Source organism: Antechinus flavipes, chromosome 5, assembly GCF_016432865.1.
Source record: "Antechinus flavipes isolate AdamAnt ecotype Samford, QLD, Australia chromosome 5, AdamAnt_v2, whole genome shotgun sequence".
Taxonomy (NCBI): domain Eukaryota; kingdom Metazoa; phylum Chordata; class Mammalia; order Dasyuromorphia; family Dasyuridae; genus Antechinus; species Antechinus flavipes.
Genome location: NC_067402.1, coordinates 98,805,612 through 98,827,851, shown reverse-complemented (window position 1 = coordinate 98,827,851; position 22,240 = coordinate 98,805,612). Strand labels below are relative to the sequence as shown.

Genomic DNA, 22,240 nt, shown 5'->3' with positions numbered 1-22,240 from the left:
CATCTAATTTTGCTAGAATTTTATTCACCTCCTTAACTTCTTTCTTGTTTATTTTGTAGTTAGAATTATCTTATTCCAAGAGGAGGAGTTTAAAGTCCCTAGCTAGTATAGTTTTGCTTTCTATTTCTTCCTGTAGCTCACTTAACTTCTCCTCTAAGAATCTGAATGCTATGCCATTTGGTATATATATGTTTAATTTTAAAATTTCTTATCTATGGCACCTTTTTAGCAAGAAGCAGTTTCTCTCCTTATATCTTTTAATTAGATCTATTTTGCTTTTGCTTTGTTTGAGATCAGAATTGTTACTCCAGGTTTACTTTACTTCAGCTGAAGCATAACATGTTCTGTTCCAGTTTTTTGCCTTTTGTATCTTTCTGCTTCAAATGTATTTCTTGTTAAACAAAATATTGTAGGATTCTGGTTTTTAATCCACTTTGCTATCTGGTTCACTTTTATGGGATATTTCAATCCATTTATATTCCGAGTTTTGATTAATTACTGTGTATTTACCTCCATCCTCTTTCCTGTCTATTTATACTTTTCTTTCTCTTTTTATCCTGTCCCTACTCACCAGTGTTTTCCTTCTGACCCCAACCTCCCTTAAGTTGTTCTACCTTCTATCAGCCCCCCTCCTTTTATTTTTTCCTTTCCCCTCCTAATTCTTCTCAACTCTTTTATCAGCCTCCTTTCTTCCCTTTTATTTACCCTCCTACTTCCCTATAAAGTAAGACAAATTCCTATACCCTACTGTGTATTTTATTCCCTCTTTGAGCCATATGCAATGCTATTAAGGTTCAAGCAATGCTCATCCCACTCCCTTCTTTCCTTCTTCTATAATAGGTCTTTTGTGCCTTTTGATGTGGTATAATTTAACCCATTTTACCTCTTCTCCCAGTATAATCATTTGATTCCACCCCTTAATTTCTTTCTTATATCACAATCAAAATCAATTTAAACTCACAACTTCTTTGTATGTCTCTTCTAGGTCCTGATAAAGATACAGTACTCAAGAGTTACAATGATCATCTTCTCATATAGAAATGTAAACATTTTCACCCCAAATAATCATTTTTTTTTCTTTCCTCTTTGGCTTTTTATGCTTCTTTTGAGTCTTGTATACAAAGAATAAATTTTCTATTCAGCTCTGGTCTTTTCATCCAAAATGGTTGAAATTCCCCTTTTTCAGCAAGTACTCATCATTTCCTCTGAAAGATATGCTTAATTTTGCTGGATAATTGATTCTCGCTTGTAGTCCTTTGCCTTCTAAATTATCATATTCCATGTCCTCAAATTGTTTAACATAGAAGCTGCTATATCTTGGGTAATCCTGAGTGTAGTTCCTCAGTCTTTAAATAGTTTTTGTCTGGCTGCTGGCAGCATTTTTTGCTTGACCTGATAATTCTGGATTTTAGCTACAATATTTCGCTACAATATTCTTTGGAGTTTTCAGTTTGGGATCTGTTTCAGGAGATCATCAATGGATTCTTGCAATGATTATTTTATTCTTTGGTTCTAGGATATCAGAGCAGTTTTCCTTGATGATTTATTGAAAGATGCTTGAAAGATGTGGCTTTCAGGTAATCCCATAATTCTTAAATTAGCTCTCTTAGAAATAGTTTCTAGGTAATTTTTTTCCATCAATGAGGTATTTTACTTTTTCTTCAATTTTTTTTTGTTATGTTTGACTGATTCTTAATGTCATAGTTTGGTGTCATTAGCTTTCACTTGCCAATTCTAATTGTCTTCAGTTCATTTTATCTCTCTTTTTCCATTTGGCTAATTCTACTTTTCAAGGAGGTGTTTTCCTCAATAGATTTTTTTTCCCCATCCAACAATTTTATTTTTTATGAAATTGTTTTTTTTTTCAGTTAATTTTTTTGCTTCCTTTTACAAACTGCAATTCTTTTTTCCCCATCATTCTTGTCCTGTATAATTCTAATTTATTTTCCCGATTTTTTCTATCTCAATTACTTGATTTTTGCAATCTTTTTAGTTATTCCAAGTTAACTTTTTGAGCTTGAGATGAATTCAATTCTCCTTTGAGGCTACATATGTTGACATTTTGTCATTGTTGATATTTTCTGAGTTTGTGTTCTGGTTTCTGTTACCCTAATAGATTTCTATGGTCAGAGATCTGCTGGAATTTTCTGCTTATTTTTTGAAGTTTAACATTGCATTTGGATCACAGAAGACACTATCACAAGCTTTTTTTTTTTAAACTCATTTTCAATATAATAGTATTTTATTTTTCTCCAGATACATTACAAGAAAATTTTAAGCATTCATTTTTATAATGTTTCCAAATTTTTCCTCCCTCCTTCCTTCTTTTCCATTACCACTTTTTGAGAAGGTAAGTAGTTTAATCTAGTTTATAGATGTGTTATGATGTAAAAACATATTTTCATATTAGTCATAGTTATGAAAAAAGAAATGGATAAAAAAGAAAAAATGAGAAAGAATAAAATAAATGAAAAAAATATGCTTTAATCTCCATTCCACATCCATCAGTTTTTTTATTTCAGTGGCATTTTCATTATAATTCTGTCTTAAATTATTGTATTTCTGAGCATACTATAAAACTGTTTTTACTTTATACATAGTACATTTCACTTTGCATCAACTGATGGGTGGCTAGATGGATGGATGGATAAATGGATGGAAGTCTTTTCAGTTTTTTCCCAATTGATGGGAATATTTTTACACACATAGGCTCTTTTTTCTTTTTTTATATCTTTTGAGATATACATCTAGTAGTGGTATTATTAGGTCAAAGGGTATACAAAGTTTTATAACCCTTTGAATATAGTTCAAAATTGCTCTACAGAATGATTAAATCAATTCACAACTCCATCAAGATTGCATTAATGTCTCATTTTTCTCACATCCCCTGAAGCATTTATCATTTTCCTTTTCTATTCTATTAGCCAATCTAATAGGTAGAATTATTTTTAATGCATTTATCCAAATAATAGTACTAGAGCAGTTTTTTTTCATATGGCTATGCTTAACTTTGGTTATTTCATATGAAAACTGTTCTAATTTTTTGATCATTTGCCAAATGGGGAATGGCTTTTATTTTTATAATTAAGTTCTCTATATATTTGAGAAATGAGGTCTTTATCAAAGAAATTTGCTTTATTTTTTCCCCAATTGTTCTTGGGAACTATATTTCCCTGCTGTTAATTCTATTCTCTCTCTCTCCTTTCTTCCTGTCTCACCAAAAAAAAAAAAAAAGTTTTTTGCTTCTGACTACTCTTTCTCCGAGTCTATCCTCCCTTCAATCATCCCAGCATTCCCTTCTCTTCCTACTAATATATAGAATAAGATATAGCCATATCCAATTGAATGGATATATTATTCCTTCTCCGAGCCAATTTTGATGAGACTAAGATTCACTAATTTCCTCATAGTTCCCTCTCTTCACTACTGTTAAAAGCTTTTTTCTTGCCTCTTTCATGTGTGATAATTTATCCTCCCCCTTTTTTCTCCTAGTATATTTTTCTATCATCACTTAATTTTATTTTTAGATAAAATACCTTCACAATTGACCAACACTTATGCCCCCCCCTCTCTCTCTGTATATATATATATATACATATATATAATATATATATATGTCCTCCTTCTGACTACCCACATGATGAAAAAGTTCTTATAAATTACAAGTATCATCTTTCTATGTATAAATGTAAACAGTTTAACCTTAAGTTCCTTATGATTTCTCTTTCCATTTTATACTTTTTTTTTTTTTTGCTTCTCTAGGGTCTTGTATTTAAAAGTCAAATTTTCTATTCAACTCTGGTCTTTTCATCAAGAATCTCTGAAAGTCATCTATTTCATAGGTTATGCATCCCCATTCCCCCAAAGGATTATATTCAGTTTTGCTAGGCACATGATTCTTGATTATAATTCTAGTTCTTTTCCCTCCTGAAATATCATATTTCAAGTCCTTTGATCCTTAAATGTAGAAGTTTCTAAATCTTGTCTTATTTTTATTATGGCTCCACAATACTTGAATAGTTTCTTTCTGTCCACTTCCAATATTTTCTCCATGACCTCAGACCTGTGGAATTTGGCTATAAGCATTTTTAAGTTTTATTTGTGCTCTCTTTCAGGAGGTAATCATTGGATTCTTTTAATTTCTATCTTACTCACTTGTTCTAGAATATTGGGGCAGTTTTCTTTGACAATTATTTGAAAGACAATGTTTAGGCTTTTTTTGATCATTACTTTCACATAATCTAAAAAAATTCAAATTATCTCTCCTATATCTATTTTCCAGATCAATTGTTTTTCCAGTGAAATATTTCTTCAATTTTTTCATGACGATTTAATTCTTCCCAAGACATTTTCCTGTTTCCTCAGGTTGTGTTAATGTGGCCTGAGTTGGATTATGTGCTACTCTCACCCAGTTACAATATACTTTTCTTGCTCACCTTCTAAGTTGTCTTTGGAATTTTGTGGCTGAGAAGTTTAGAAACTAAAACTGCTGATGTCAATTCAATTGCTCCAAGATTTATTTGTTTGCTTAGGTCAGAATTATGCTGGTCAAGCAGACTGTGTTCCACTCTCTTCCCAGTGTGACAGATTTTTCCTGCCTGACCTTCCAAGTTGTTTTATTCTGGACAATTCTGCCTTTTGAGTTCTAAAATTTGTTTAGAATTATTATCTAATGGTAGTTGAAGAGATGTGAAGAAAGATCATTCAAGTTCTTGCTTTTACTCTATCTGCCATCAAAACTTCCTTTGCTGGGGAACACAGACCTTGTTACTGGCTTTCCTCACTGGGGACAATGGTACTGGCAGCTTGCCTACCACACTGAGTTAGCTTCTCCTAGTCACATCTGTTGTGCTGGTGTTCCAAGATGTAATTTGCCTTCTGTGATGGGACTGGAGGCTGTCCTGATGAGTTAAGACAAGAGGAGCTGATCTATACTGCAGATAAGAGTTTCCAGCTAGATTACCCATATTGAGCCTGTACCAGTCTATGCTCCCCTTTTATCCAAATGAGAAAGACTTTTCCTGAAGTCCTACTAAGTTAACTTAGGTTGGAAAATTGTTTCACTCCTTTTTTTTTTTTGGGGGGGGGGGGGGTACTGTCACTCCAAAATTCATTTAGAGACTTCATTTAATGTTGTTTCCAAAGGGAAACCAAAGAGAGATCAAGCAACTTCCTGATCTTTCTCTAACATCTTGGCTTGACCCCACAGTTTGGAGGCAGTCAGACTTATAGACTGAGGACTTTGGAGTATATCTTACTGGAAAGAGGAAGCTACCAATGATTTTGAGTAAAGGAGTTATGCCATCAGGCCAATGTTATAAATTTGTGAAGTGTTAAATCAATCAGTTGGAAAGAGAAGAATCTGAAACAACAGTAGTAGCAGCAATAACAACAGCAGCAGCAGCAGCAGCAGCAAAATTGGAATCATGTTGTCATATTCCTGAACTTAGGAGGAGATGAAAGCCTTTATCAGAGTTCTGTCTATATAAGTACTTTTACCTTCTGGTCCTCCATTTCCTAATCTGAGAAATAACCAGATTTGAACAGATTATAGTTAAGAACCTCTCCAGCTCTAAAGATTATAATCTTTACAATCTTTGAAAGTGAAAACATTTCATAATTATTTCTTCTGCACTCACAAACTCTGGGAGAAATATGTATGTCTATCCCTTGGGAAAATCTATTCCCCCAAAATTAAACAATAATAAGTTCTGAGGGGAACCCTGTAGCAAAGATTTTCTGATCACACTCTATTTTAGGAGTTAGAAGGCTTAAAGATTTGAAACAGTATTAGGATATTTGAACCAATAACAAGTCCAAGTATTTGGGTACTATTTTTTATGATTTATGATTTCCAAGCTTTTGGATATAAATTGCAGTTTCTTAACTTTCCTTTGTGGTAATGAAGATATCCCTCCCTGGAGTCTCAAGGGAGAATTACAAAGAAAGTGAGAAGCAATCCCTAGATTTCCCTACAGGGAAGAGATATTTGAAGTAATATCCCATGGACCCTTCTCCTGCACTAAATCCTCAAGAGTGTCTGGGCTGGTGAATGATTTGAATTGATCACAGGAGGGAAACCCTTCATTTCCAAGCAACACCCATTTGCTTTCTCAGTCTCTGTTAGGAAGGACAAAGAGATACTGTGTTTAGGATTTGAAGACTTTTCAGACTAACTTCTAGGTAAAGACAAATGCTTTTGCCATGCTAAATTTAAGTGCTCTGGAAGATGACTTAGACATGAGAGAAGATTGGTGAGATAAGAAATCACCAGAATTGGGTGGGGAAGTAGATGTCCTCTCTGAGCTGGACGTATTCCTGGCTGTGAATATAGATTCACAATAGCAAAGTTGGATATTTCCAGAATGCAGACCCAGTAGACAAATTGTTCTGATTCCATTCAGGTCCCACATTTTAGGGAGTGGTAATTTTTGGTGTCAGATAGACTTAGCAAGCTGTGTCCCTAATAAAGAGCTAAAGAAGATTAAAAGAAACATGCTACAATTTAAGTATGATTTATGCTTATGCAAATATCTCAATGTGTTGATGCCTGCCCCAAATGAAAAAGAACATGGAAGTGTTCTGACCTTTCCCCTGTCTCTGATACATACATATCTGGAAATAGCCTTTGGCATAAGTGGCCATTAGAGAACTTCCCTTCTGACTGTACTTTGGTAACCATGGTCAGAGAGGATCAGTATTGTACCATATGAGAGTTCTAAAGGAATTCATGTCCACCGTGGGAAGGACTCTTATTTGAGATTCTTACTAAAAAAAGAAAGAGGTTACCTTCATAGTTTTTTTTTTTCCCCTGAGGGATACTATAACATTTTCTGTGTTATAAATATTCTACAAAAACAATCTGAACTCCAAAGACAAACCTACCAGGACATGAGAATAACTTAGACAGATATACTGTCTTGTTTTTGAGTAGCTGTGGCTCTATGAAGAAATATGGTAAAGCTTCTCCCCCCCCCAAAAAAAGCATTTCTTCAAAACATCAAATTTATTGAGTTATTTATTCCTTTTGCCTTGATTCAGAATTGAATACAGCTGTTCATTCAGTTTTTCACCAAATAGGGACTATTTGTTTAAAGTGAGAGGTAGTGCAGGATAGTGTAGGTATCAGGTGGGGTAGAGAGCAGTCTTTGAAGTCAGAAAAACTTGCTGCTGACAGATATTATGTGCCCCTGATATAGGCATTTAAACTTTTATTCTTCAAGAAAACTCTTTAGACTAAGTTATTGAAAAGTTGAATATTTACATCAATGAGATATAAAAAAAGTCTAAAGACTCTAAGGGAAAAATACCAAACCCAGAAGTAAACATTGAGATTTAGTAAAGTAGATAATATCCTCATCCTCTTTCGACTTATAAACATAGAGGGAAGATTAAGCAGGCATACAAAGAATTATAATTCAGCATATTGTGCTGTAAGACAGATATAAGCTTTTATGAAATCTGAACATGAAGAAAATGAATGGGAGAAAGAATAATGGAAAAGGGACATCTTTAACCTCTTTTTGACATATAACTTCATTGGGTAGATTAAACAAGTATATAAAGAACAATAATTCAGCATATTGTGCCAAAAGATCTATGAGAGATCCAAACTTGAAGAAAATGACATGGGGGAAAGGATGAAGGAGAAAATACTTAGGTGCCAAGGCACAGGTGACAGCATGAGTAAATTCACAGAAGGATGTATCATAAGGTTGATACAGTACTTGTTTCAATAAGTGGGTCAGTTCAGATTATTAATATATCAAATACAACTCTATTTCTACTCCCTTTTGTAAAGTGGAATTATTATTGAAGCATCAATAACCACAAAACTATTTTCCCCCTAATTCCAGGACTGCTGTTACTTACAAGATTCTCTACTATTTGTATATTCATCTATTACTTACTTTTGAAAAGGAAAATAGAGATTGACACAAAATATCTTTTGTTAATTGAGCATTTGAAATAATAAGGAAAGATATAGGGATTCAAAGGTAAGTTTTCAGTGATCTATGTGATTATAGCATTGGAACTGGAGTGGGTTCTTGCTTAAAATTGAGTTAGTTACTTTTATCATTATTCTTCACTTTCAGCAATTGTATACTTAAAAGTTACTGTTAACTGTAACTAGTTTTGACTAAAAAGACAATTGGCATTAATCTACTGCCAGAATCCACAAATCCACAAACAAAAACCTTTTCTTAGTTAAGATCATAGACATAAGATTAGAAGAGATCTTAGAATGGCATCTAACCCAACCCTCTCATTTTACAGATCAGGAAACTGGCCTGAGAATTAAACTTAGTTGCTCAAATCCACATAGCTAATAGGTGGCAGACATCTATATACAATTAAATGTATACGTATAATGAAAATATATCTATATACAACTAAAATATATACATATAGTTTTGCAGCTGATGCAGTTCTCAAGGGTCACAGCTATTTACAGAAATCATCCTGTTTGGTATATTGTCCTATCCATTTTCTGCCTGCCCCAGTCCCTTCCTCAGAAAGAAGTACTATTCTTTCCCAGAACCCTAGACAGATCAACCTCAGCATTGATGTTTTCCAGCTTTAAAAGTTCTGTCACTTTTTCTGAAATGTTCATAATAAATACAAAATTCTCTTTTTGCCATCTTCCTTTGAATTACTGTAAGTCATAAAGCAGAATAGAAACACAGATCTTTAGAGTTAGAAAGGATCTTAGACATAATTTGCTTTAACTACATTTTTATTTTACTTTTGAATGTCCAGAAAAATGAAGTGGCTTCCTAATAGCAAACTTTGTTAGGAAATGTGATATAGTAGAAAGAGGACTTGATTGGGATTCAGAGGACCTGCATTCAAATCCTGATCTACCACATGCTACCTGTCCTACCTTAGATAAAGGACCTTACCTCTCTTGCTCTCCCTTCTCTCATCTGAAAAATGAAGGGGTTATACCAGATAATTTTCAAAGCCCATTCCAGATCTAAATTCCCAGTATTTTGCACAGTGCCTGAAACATAAGGGATATTTATTGATTGGTTGATTAAAATTTATGATGCTATGAATTCTTGTCATCTGTTGTTTTCAGGCATGTTAGCACAGAATGATGCTTACTGTCTGTGAAACTGACAAAAATTAAAATATACTTAAAGATTATTTTATTCTTCTGTTCATTCTTGTGTGGTCCAAACTGAGCAAAACACGGGATTAATCCATCTCTGTTTCTTGTTTTATTCAATCTTGCTTTTTATAAATAAAATTTACCTAGTTATATGAATTTTGAGTTTCACAATTCTTATATAAAATGAAATAATTTGAAAATTATTTTAACATGTTTTATTTTGATTAACCTAATGAAAACAAGGTCATGGAGTGAAAGGAAAAAAGGAAGAAAATTACTTGATTCTCAATTATAACATATGGGGAGAAACTCAGTACTTACCTACTAAATCAAAAAAAAAATTTACTAGATCTCACTTTTGATTTTGTATTGAAGGAGAGTTAGAGATTAAATAGGGAAGAAAAATCTTGTTGACATCATTTTTAAATTTTACAAAATAGGTCACATTGGGGACTACATATATTGTATAGGAAAAATCCTAGAATATGAAATGAAAAGATCTATAATATTTATTGCTACATTATCTGTAATAATATTTATTATACTATGATATTTACTTATGCATTATCTGTAGTATTTTTTTATTTTTAGTCTCAAATTCACATTCCAACAAAAATAAGATGTAGAAACAAGCAAGAATAAGATTCTCTAAATGCATAAATGATAGACTGGATATCTCAGAAACAATCTGTTTCTTTTACTCCTAAGGAAAAGAAAATAGTTCTAAATAATCTTGTTTTGTACCATTTTCTCTGATAATAGATATTTTTCTTCAGAAATAATAATTCAGGTAATATAATGGGAATATATAAATGGAATAAGAGGTGGGATGCTATGTATTCTTAAAGGAGTCACATCAGAAGTAAATGTCAAAGATGAACTCTGTAATCTGTACTCCTTTAAAAAAAATAGTAGATTTGTTCATATCTTTTTTTTTACCTAACCTTCATGCCTCATATCCTTCCTCTAATGCTCTTACACCCTCATTCTTTACAACCATTTTTTTAAAGAAAAAAAATCAGTAAAACCAGAAAAAAAATCTGACTTTAAAATTTCATTGTTTCACACTTGTGAACCTGTACTTCTGCAAAGGAGATAAAGAATATCTTTTGGGGACAAATCTTGACCATTATTATTGCAATAATTCTGTTCAGGTTATTTTATTATTTTTATTTCTATTTATATTGTTTTGTTCAGTGTTATATTGTTTTCTTGATTCTTCATAGTTTGTTTGCATCTGTTCATATAAGTCTTTTTATGCTTCTCTTTATTCATCTCTTCCATTATTTCTTACAACCTAACAATATTTCATTATTATCATATATCATTATTTATTTAAATATTCTTCATCTGAGGACAGCTATATGGAATAGTGTGTAGAGAACCAAACCTGGATTAAATTTATATCTGGCCTCAGGAATTTATTTGCTATGTGACCCTAAAAAATCATTTAACTATACTTGCCTTGCTTTCCTCATTTATAAAATGAATAGAAGTAAATCGCAAACTAGTATCTTTGCCAAGAAAATCCCCAAAATTGGGCCCTGCATAGTTGTACATATCCAAACAACAACAATAATTCCACATTAAATTGTTTTTCAGTGTATTTTTGGACCTTAAATTTTGCTATTAATTGCTGCACAACAAAAATTAAATTGATGATATTCCTACCACCATTAATCTAATGTTGTTTTGTTTTGATGTTTGCAATTTTTTGCTGAAGCTATTTGATTTCTCAACTGATTTATCAGGATTTTTAAAGTAAAACATCATGTCATTATCAGATAGGGATTTTTACTACTTTTTGTCTATTTTTATATCTGTTGTGTCTATAATTTCTTTTGTCTTATTGCTTCTGGTAGCTTTTCATTAATTAATATCAGATTTTGCTCAACATAAGCATCATTGCTATATATCTATATATCTATATTTATAGGGAAAGATCTTACCATATCCTCATAAGACACATTTCTTACTTTCACTGAAGATAATTATTTCCTATCACCTTTTTAAGAAGGAATCCCTATTTTTTATTTTTTTTTACTTTGTATTTTTATACTTTGAAAGTTTTTTTTTTTTCCCTAAATGAGAGATGTAATTTGTCCAAGGCTTTTCCTACATCTTTTAAGATAATCAAATTTTGGGGGTTCTTTTGCTTGAATATGATTATGTTAATATATTCCTTATATTAAACCCTTTGCATCCCTGATCAGAATTACTATTTATTTTTAGTTGCTATAATCTTTCTGCCAGGTTTTTATTTTATTTGACGGGATTTTTATTTACTTAAAATAAAAATGATATTGAACAATAATTTTTTTTTTTTGCTTTACTAAACTTCCTTGGTTAAGTTATTAAGACTATATTTGCCTCATAAAAAAGTTTGTTGGAATGGTTTCATTCTTAATGTTGGAAAAGAATTGTGTAATATAGGCATTCATTGTTTTTTCAAAGTTTGGTAGAATTCTCACATAAATTGATCTGAAATATGAATTTTTTCTTCCTTTTTTAGTTCTTTTAAAACTATTTTATTTACTTTTCTGAGATTGAATTGTTTGATGTTCTTTTACTTTAGATATCTTATTTTTCAACAGGTAATATTTTATTTCATTGTATTAGAGTTGTGCTATTATTTATTTGTACAAAGAACATGTGTACATTTTTTTTCGAGTTTTGTTGTGATTTTACCTTGTTCTAATTTTATTTTTTTGATATAATTTTCCACTTCTTCATTTCTTATTTTTAATCAGGCTGATTAAATACTTATCAATTTTGTTAGTTTTTTCAAAGAATCAGCTTTCTGTTTATAAGTGCTTCTGTCTATCTCATTTTTGATTTATCTATTTCTCCTTTAATTTTCAAGATCTTCCTTTTGTTGGGTTGGTTTATTTATTTGTTGACTAATTTTTTAAATGCATGTTTAGGATATTGGTCTTCTCCTTTTCTATTTTATTTATATAAACCTTTAGAGGTTTTTTTTAAACCTCTGAGGATTTTGTTAGTTATATCCCAGAACTTCGGATATACTATTTCTTTAGCATCATTGTCTTTCAAATAATTATAGTGTTTCTTTTATGTATTCAGTGATCTATTCATTATTTAAGGTGTCATTATTAATTTTATGTTTATTTTGTGCTTTTTTTGTTCTCTGAATTATATTTCTTTGGTGTTGTGACTAAAAAATTATGCTTTGTCTTTATCTTCTTTTAAATTTATTTGTAAATTTTCTGTGTGCTAATACATGGACTATTTTTGTAATGGGGTTATGTAGAGATGAGTAATGTGTACCTTTTTGGTGGTTTCTTTCAGAAGCTGAAATAAACTTTTTAGCTCTAAGTTCTCCCACATTTTATCAATTCTATATTTTTCCATTTTTAGACTTCTGGTTTATCCAACTCTGAAATTGTTCTTACTATGTTGAGTATTTGCCCTTAGTAGCTTCTGCTTGGACAGGACTGATCCCAGATTGATTTCAGTTCCCTTACTTCAGACTTGATATAGTCACTCACACTGGCCTCCTACCCAAGTTCCTTTCATAGCTCTTTTTCTTTCCTTCTGATTCTCTCCTCCTCCTCATGGAAGCATCTTCCTTTCTTACCTCATATATACATTTATCTAAGTATTTTGTATTCTTTGAATATAAATGTACATACACACACACACAGATACACACACACACACACATATAATATGGATTCTATACTTCTTCAGAAACATTGAAATATCTGAATTAGTTAACAACAAAAATAGTTTTTAAGCTATTGAATAATTAGTTTAACTATTAGATTTAAAAAATTATCAATTGTCCTAGGCCTTCTTCCCCAGCTACAACAATGTAGTTAAGCTGCTCTGTCCATCAAAATGAATAGCTAGGTGGCACAGAAAATAGAGTACCGAGAATCAGGAAATCTTCTCTTCCTGCATTCAAATCTAGCCTCAGACACTCATTAACTTGGTGTCCCTAAACAACTCATTTAGCCTTGTTTGCCGCAGTTTCTTCATCTGTAAAATGAACTGGAGAAATAAATGTCAAACCATTCTAGGATCTTTGCCAAAAGATCACAATAAGACACAAAAGAAAAACAACAACTAAAACAAAAAGAACTTTACTATATGGAGAGACCAGGTGTCCTGGATCACTATTGCCCCTACCAATTCAATTTATTTTAAAGACCATTTATTTGAGAGTTCTTTTACTACTGTGGGATGCTTGATCTGATCATATTTTTGAAACTTACCCCTAGTAGGGAAAGTAGTATTTAATCTTTATATCTCTAATATTTAAAAAAAAAAGTTTTGCTATCTCACTAGATGTCCAATAGACATTTTAAACTCAGTATATTCAAAACAGAACTCATCTTTTCCCCTAAACCTTTATCCCTCTTACCTTATTTATTACTGTAAAGATCAAACCCTCCTCCTAGTCTTTCAGGCTCATAGTCTAGGAGTCACCTTGTATTCCTCACTATCTTGCATCTTCAAATATAAGCCATTGCCAAGGTCTTTTCAAGATCACTCAAATATGTCCCTTATTCTTCTACTCTGGCATGGGCCCTTACCACCTCACCTTCATTATTGAAAGAATCTGTCTCAGGTCTCTCCCCACTTCAATCTTTTTTTCCACTCAATCACTAAAATTATTTTCCTAAAGTGAAGATCTGAATATTACACCATAACCCATTACTCTGTAAATTATAGGAATACCTTTTGCCTCCAGGAGAAAATAGAAAATGCTCTGCTTGATGTTCAAAATCCTTTATAGCTTACTCTTTTATTTTAACAATATTCTTACTCTTATTCCCCAGTATTATTCTCCCATCTACATACTGGCCCCCATCTATGCCACAAACTAAGCATTCCATCTCTGGAATGTAACCATTCATTCTGGCCATCCCTCATACATGGAATGCTCTCCCTTCTCTGCTTCAATTACTGATCTCCCTGGCTTCCTTTAAGTCTCAACAATAATCACACTTTCTACAGAAAGCTTTCCTTAAACCTTATTAATTACAGCAAATTCCCTCTGTTAATTATGTACTATTTTTCCTGTATATAATTTTTTTGTATATAATAATTTGCATATTGTTATTCTCATTAGATTGTGAGCTCCTTGAGAGCAGTGATTATCATTTGGTTCTTTTTGTATTCTTAGGATTTAGCACAGTTCTTTGCCCATGGTATATATTTAATATTTATTCAATTGAATTTCATCATTGAACATTTCAGTAAACAAAGACCCAGTGAAGTAAACAGGCTTGCCCAAAGTCACAGAGACAGTGAAGGTCAGAAGTGAGACATAAATCCATACCTCTGTCTCATAGCCAGAACTTGATTCCCCTACAACATGCTACATTTGTCACTGACTATCAACAGTTATACTCCTATTCCTATCTGAACTGCATCTTATATTACATTTTCTTTCTGTTTTATTTTGGATCCTAAAAAATAACCCTGATATCTCTATAATTGGGTGTTTTCAAATCTAGAAAGCATAAGGGATAGTGCTTAAACATTATAATTTAATTCAGTAAATAATCAAGATTCAAAAATATTTTTCAACTATCATGCTTAAATATCTTTTTCACAGGAGGATGTGGAAAAATCAAACACTGATCACAGAATTTATCCTTCTGGGATTTCCCGTCAAGCCAGAGATACAGGTGTTCCTCTTTATGCTCTTCTCCTTATTTTATGCCATCACTCTACTGGGGAATGGCATCATCCTGGGACTCATCTGTCTAGACTCCCATCTCCATATTCCCATGTACTTCTTCCTCTCAAATCTGGCCATTGTCGACATGTCCTATGCCTCAAACAACGTACCCAAGATGCTTGTGAACCTACTGAATAAGGACAGAGGCATCTCCTTTGTTCCCTGTATATTACAAATGTATTTGTATTTGGCCTTTGCCACTGTGGAGTGTCTTATCTTGGTTGTGATGTCCTATGATCGTTATGTGGCAATCTGCCATCCTCTCAGATATGCTGTCATCATGAGCTGGAGATTGTGTGCCACTCTGACCACAATTTCCTGGACATTCAGTTTTCTCCTTGCCATGGTCCATATGATTCTCCTTTTGAGGCTACCCTTTTGTGGACCTAGGGAAATCAACCATTTCTTCTGTCAGATCATGTCTTTGTTCAAGCTTGCCTGTGCTGATACTAGACTTAACCAGCTTGTTATGTTTTCAGCTTGTGTATTTGTCCTAGTTGGACCTCTCAGCTTAATCCTGATCTCCTACATGCGCATTCTCTATGCCATCCTCAGGATCCAGTCTGGGGAAGGAAGAAAGAAAGCATTTTCTACCTGCTCCTCCCACCTCTGTGTAGTTGGGCTCTTCTATGGTAGTGCCATCATACTATACATGACCCCCAAAACCAGCCATCCTGAGGAGCAGCAGAAAATCCTCTCCCTATTTTATAGCCTCATTAACCCTATGCTGAATCCCTTGATCTACAGCCTGAGGAATGCAGAGGTGAAGGGTGCTCTGAGAAGAGTGTTGGGGAAGAAAAAACAATCCCAAAACATGTGATTTGCTCATGACCAGTTAAAATTCATTAGTATTCTTGGTGTTTTTATCTACCTGAGTATAAATCAAAGTTGTCTGCTTTCTCTCTACCTGTGACTAAATAATTCTAGAGATTAATTTTGATAGTGTTTTGTTACTGGTGATTCATCTTCAAACCCTCTGTGTGTGTGTGTGTATGTATGTGTGTGTGTGTGTGTGTGTATTTAAAGAGATAATCACAATGTCACATTTATATTGGGTTTATATACCATGCTCAGTGATAAATATTTGCTTTTAGAGGTATGAGTGTATAGAAATATATATGTATGTGTATCCCAAATTGGATAGATAATAGGAGGCATAGATCGATTGATCTTGACCTCATCCATCCATCTTGATCCTACATTTGGATTTCTTTTTTTATTAAATTTTTCCTTTTTTAATACCAAAGGATTTTAATAGAAGCCTACATCTGCTATATTATCCATCCCTGGTGGACCTTAATAGACTGTTGGTCCCATGACTGTTAATCACACAATGACCTATCTTGTTAAGTCCCCTAAGTGAAAGGTATTTCTCATGCCTTTTGATATCATATAGCTGCCTTTTCCTTCAGTCTCCTTTAGAAGGAATATTCTTCCACTCCCATATTATTTTTTGTAAAATATATCTCCCCTGCTAAGGGTGGATCTGAGAATTCAAAGTGGTATTAGAAGTTACTTCATCCAACTTCCTAACCTAGAAAAGATTACTTCCATTGTATGAATCTTAGATGAATTATTGAATAAATTATTTTATTGATTGAGAAGTCCTTGGAGGTTGGATAAAATATCTGTTGTTTAATGTCATAGCTTTTGTTTTACAACTTTTAATGCAATTTATATGCTACTGTATATTAATTATTTATGTTTCTGTTTTAGCAAGATATGACTTCCCCCCCAAAAAATGACATAACTTTTATATTTATATTCCCATCACTTTGCACAATATCTGTCACATAGAAGGTATATAATAAATATTCATTAGTTGCTTAAATTGCCCACTAGATTATAATCAAAAAGGGTATCAGTCATTTTGATAACTTCCATTAGCTAAGAACACTATGGTGTATAGTGTAAATGCATAAGAGATTATTTAAATAAATGTCAGATGAAGGAATGAGTCTAGTGTGAGCTCCTACTCAGAGAATGATAATGATAATGATACCAATTGATTTTTATGTAGTTCTTGAAAGTGTATATATTTCCTGCACTAATCTTATGAATGGAATAGTATATTTTTTTTTCCATTACATAGAAGAGAAAGCGGAAACTCAGAAAAGTTAGAATTCTGACACAAAGTCTATTCAGCTAGTAATTATAAGAGTTGATCTGCATCTATGAATTTGGCACATATTGCATAATAGTAGTTCCCCATCTCTTAGAATCAATGGGGGCCCTTAGGCCAATAAGATGGATTTGATAAAATGTAAATATATGGAATCTGATATATATAAAAAGAATAAAAATTTCCTGAATCTGTTTGTCAATGATAAATTAGAGTTTCTTTGGCTATAGTTTTTAACTGGTTATCATGAGCAATCATAAATTGTATCACTGGAAGCCCAAAATGAGCAACATAGTTGTAAAGAAGAAAGATTTTCAGAAAAAGCCAAACTTGAGAATGAAAGGGTATTGGAAAAGTTTTAATAATACCTTCTTAAAGACAATGAAATTATGTTGTTTAAAAAATCCTTATCTTAACATATAATGTACTTTTCACATAACTGATATTTTAGAAACATTTGTTGACTAGATAATAGCTCATGCTGGTATTCTTAAAAACTAAATCTATTATATTCGCAGAATAAAATATATGTCAGGGTGACAATCGAAGTGTTGAGATTGATGTGGTTACAACAATCTAGTTAGGGTAAAGGGTGTGGAAAATGGTCTTTTTCTACCTTCATGCAAAATAAGGAAAAGTATTTGCTTTATACTGGAAAGTTAAAAAGTAAAAGGGAACTTTTAGGAAAGGTACAGTGATGATTGAGGAGCAAATGAATCAATCAAATTGTCAGAATTAAGACAGGTAAGAAAAGAAATAATGTAAACTACCTTGATAGACATCTCCAAATGAATAACTACAGATTTAAAACATGAAGCAAAAATTAATATTGTTAGGAACATCTTAAGAAAGGTCAAAGTTTTAAAAGAATTTGAAGAAAGATTTATTTTAAAGTTCAAGGTGAACTCTAGAAATAAAACATTGCACAGAGGATAAAATACTGGGCCTGGAGTCAATGAGACCTGAATTCAAATCTTACCTCAGGTACTTACTGACTATTGACTATGGGGTAAATCACTTAAACACTATTTACATGAATTTCCTCATCTGTAAAATAAGCTGAAGAAGGAAATAGCAAACCATTCTAGTATTTTTACCAAGAAAATCCCAAATGGAGTCGCAAAGAATCATGCTTGACTAATAACAACAATAACAACAACAACAACAACAAAAAAAAAAAAAGATGGTAAGAAAATAATGAAGAAAATAACAAGAATAATATTATGGAAAGCATAACAGACACAATTAACAACATATCTACTAAAACTTAAAATGATAAAATTGAACACAACTAAAAGAAAATTGGAGGTTTAGGTCTAAAAATACTATACAATTATTCAAACTAGAAATCATGAAGATTAATGTAACACAGCTATGGGATATAGAATGTTGCATCAATTTTAAGATTATTGACATTCCAGAAAGAGATAGAATTTGAGGACAATATTCCAGGAGATCATTAACTAAAATATCCTGGCACTAAAAAATAAGCAAAAGAAAATACAATTCACATAAACCCAGTGAGGAAAAGTAAAGATTTTACATGCCTACCTATGTTACATTAGCATTAAATTAAAATTAATGTCCATAATTTTTTTTAAAAATTAAAAAATTAAAGTATGGAAATCACTTACCAAAATTAATAATCAAAAAACTAAGACTATTCAAGGATGACACATTAAAATTGAAGAAATTGAAAATGACTACATGTAAAATTTAGAAATATGAACTAGAAACTTAGGAAAATCTGAAAAAAACAAAACTTCAGTATGCATTCTAAGAATGAATGTCTACATGAGAAGTTCTCTTATATTTTTGAGAGTCCAAGCTCAAAGAATAATAGAGGTCTCGTTGGCTATATCCTGAAATATCTCAGTAATATGAGCAAGAATATCCTTATGATTTATAAAACCAGAAAAAGGAGCAAGGAAAACTGCAAGTTCTTTGAGGAAATTGAGGTATTTTTGAAGTGTCATCTATGGGATTGCAAATGGGAATGGCGTTTAGAGATATTGAAAGCAGAAATGTTAAGGAGAAGATACCTCCCAATAGTGGGTTTCAAATAAGTTGTTTGTAAGAAAATGTGTTTGTATAATAGGAAAATATTATTTCTACATTAATAATAAACATCAATAAAATTGACTCTAATAATGAGAAAGTTCTTATGAGTTACAAGTATCATTTTCCTACATATGAATGTAAGAAGTTTATCTTTATTAAGTCCCTTGTGATTTTCTTTTTCTGTTTTCTTTTTTATTCTTCTCTTGAATCTTGTATTTGAGAGTTGAATATCTATTTAGTTCTAGTCCATTTATCAGTAATGCTTGAAAGTCCTCTATCTCCAATGTCTATTTTTCCCTTTAAAGATAATATTAAATTTTGCTGAGTAGATGATTCATGGGTATAGTCTTAAATCTTTGCCCTATGGAATATCATATTTGAAGACATCTGATTATTTAAAGTAGATGTGCTAAATCTTTTGTTATTCTGACTGTGCCTCCATGACATTTGAATTGTTTCTTTTTGGTTGCTTGCAGTATTTGGAATGAAGCTATGACATTACCAGTTTTCATTTTGAAATCTCTTTCAGTGTGTGTGAATGTATATTAAATGGGTGAATTAGACACATATACGTGTATAATTGTAACCAACTCTCTGGTGGGAGAGAATGAAGATTTTTTTTTTAATTTACATGATAATTTGTTGTATTTTTTAAATTACTAGCATGGTAGATTTGCAGATGCGTGTACAATTGTCTTTTTTATTGTACTATGTTGTGGAAATTCATATCTTACTCCATAAATTAAGAATAAAATTTTAAAAATAAAAATAAATATGAGAAAACATTTTCTATTTTACTCTAGGTTTTCAAACTATCAGGGCAGTGTTCTTTGATAATTTCTTTTAAAAAATGATGTCTTGGCTCTTTTGTTGATCATTACTTTCATTTTTTCTGGATCTATTTTCCAGGTCAGTTGTTTTTCCAATGAGATATTTCAAACTCTCTTCTCTTTTCATTCTTTTGCTTTTTGTTTTATTTTTTCTTGATGTCTCATAAAACCATTAGCTTCATCTTGCTCAACTGTAATTTTTAAAGAATTGATTTCTCCAGTAAACTTTTGTAGCATTTTTCCATTTAGTCATTTGTACGTTTTAAAAAGTTTTTTTTCTTCAGTGAATTTTTGTCTCTTTACATTTGGCCAATTATGCTTTCTTTTTTTTTTTCTTTCTTTTTTTTATTTTATTTTATTTTTACTGTGTGTTATGTTTATTTATTTATTTATTTTTAATATCTTTTTATTGATAGAACTCATGCCAGGGTAATTTTTTACAGCATTGTCCCTTGTGTTCACTTCTGTTCTGATTTTTCCCCTCCCTCCTTCCACCCCCTCCCTCAGATGGCAAGCAGTCCTTTACATGTTGAATAGGTTACAGTATATCCTAGATACAATATATGTGTGCAGAACCGAACAGTTTTCTTGTTGCACAGGGAGAATTGAATTCAGAAGGTATAAATAACCCAGGAAGAAAAATAAAAATGAAAGCAGTTTATATTCATTTCCCAGCATTCTTTCTTTGAGTGTAGCTGCTTCTGTCCATCCTTGATCAATTGAAACTGAATTAGCTCTCTTTATAGAAGAGATCCACTTCCATCAGAATACATCCTCAAACAGTATCATTGTTGAGGTATATAATGATCTCCTGGTTCTGCTCATTTCACTTAGCATCAGTTCATGTAAGTCTCACCAGTCCTCTCTGTATTCATCCTGCTGGTCATTCCTTACAGAACAATAATATTCCATAACGTTCATATACCACAATTTACTCAACCATTCTCCAATTGATGGGCTTCCATTCATTTTCCAGCTTCTAGCCACTACAAACAGGGATGCCACAAACATTTTGACACACATACAGGTCCCTTTCCCTTCTTTAGTATCTCTTTGGGGTATAAGCCCAGGAGAAACACTGCTGGATCAAAGGGTATGCACAGTTTGATAACTTTTTGAGCATAGTTCCAAATTGCTCTCCAGAATGGCTGGATGTGTTCACAATTCCATCAACAATGTATCAGTGTCCCTGTGTTCCCACATCCCCTCCAACATTCCACATTATCTGTCCCTGTCACTCTAGCCAATCTGACAGGTGAGTAGTGGTATCTCAGAGTTGTCTTAATTTGCATTTCTCTGATTAATAATGATTTGGAGCATATTTTCATATGTCTATAAATAGTTTCAATTTCTTCGTCTGAGAATTGTCTGTTCATATCCTTTGACCATTTATCAATTGGAGAATGGTTTGATTTCTTATAAATTAGAGTCAATTCTCTACATATTTTGGAAATGAGGCCTTTATCAGAACCTTTGATTATAAAAATGTTTTCCCAGTTTATTGTTTCCCTTCTAATCTTGTCTACATTTGTTTTGTTTGTACAAAAACTTTTTAATTTGATATAATCAAAATTTTCTATTTTGTGGTCAATAGTGATCTCTAGTTCTTCTTTGGTCATAAATTCCTTTCTCTTCCACAGGTCTGAGAAGTAAACTATCCTATGCTCTTCCAATTTATTTATAATCTCATTCTTTATGCCTAGGTCATGAACCCATTTTGACCTTATCTTGGTGTATGGTTGTCCTGTCCAGCAGGACATCAACAGTGGGTCATCGAGGGGAGCCGGGGCCGAGGAGGAGCAAAGGCTCCGTAAGACAACAGTCTGTAAGGCACACGTGCCTGGGAACAGGATCGGAGAGACAGAGAGGCAACTCAAGATTTAAGATGGTGAATGTCTCTGTTTAATGAATGAAGAGGGTTTAATTAAATATGATTTCTGAGTGGGGGGTTACAATGAGAAGAATGTCGGACCATAGGTGTGGCAGAAATCCTGGAGTATACTGTTATCTAGATCCTGGGCAGAGATGACCGATTTCTTGGGACACACATTATCTAATCTCAGGAATTTAGGGTGTTTGCTACTCTTCTTAGCTCTTTGTCTCCTGCCTCCAAGGACATGGTCTCCGGCAGTCTTCAAGGACATGGTCTCTGACATATCCTCAAGAACATGGTCTCTGGCATATGGTGTTAAGTGTGGGTCAATGCCTAGTTTCTGCCATATTAATTTCCAATTTTCCCAGCAATTTTTGTCAAATAATGCATTCTTATCCCAGAAACTGGGGTCTTTGGGTTTGTCAAACACTATATTATTAAAGTTATTGGCTGTTTTGTCCTTTGAACCTAACTTATTTCATTGATCAACTAGTCTATTTCTTAGCCAATACCAAATGGTTTTAGT

General features: G+C 32.5%; 1 protein-coding gene across 1 annotated transcript; it reads left to right on the top strand.

The window, feature by feature from the left end:
• The first annotated feature begins 14,706 nt into the window (after positions 1-14,706).
• LOC127564513 (olfactory receptor 2A12-like) lies at positions 14,707-15,648 on the top strand. The gene has a single exon (XM_052001086.1). The coding sequence runs from the start codon at positions 14,707-14,709 to the stop codon at positions 15,646-15,648; it is 942 nt and encodes a 313-aa protein (XP_051857046.1).
• Positions 15,649-22,240: the final 6,592 nt, after the last annotated feature.

Coding starts and splice junctions, on each gene's coding strand:
- LOC127564513 (XM_052001086.1), top strand. CDS start 14,707: ATGTGGAAAAATCAAACACTGATCACAGAATTTATCCTTCTGGGATTT.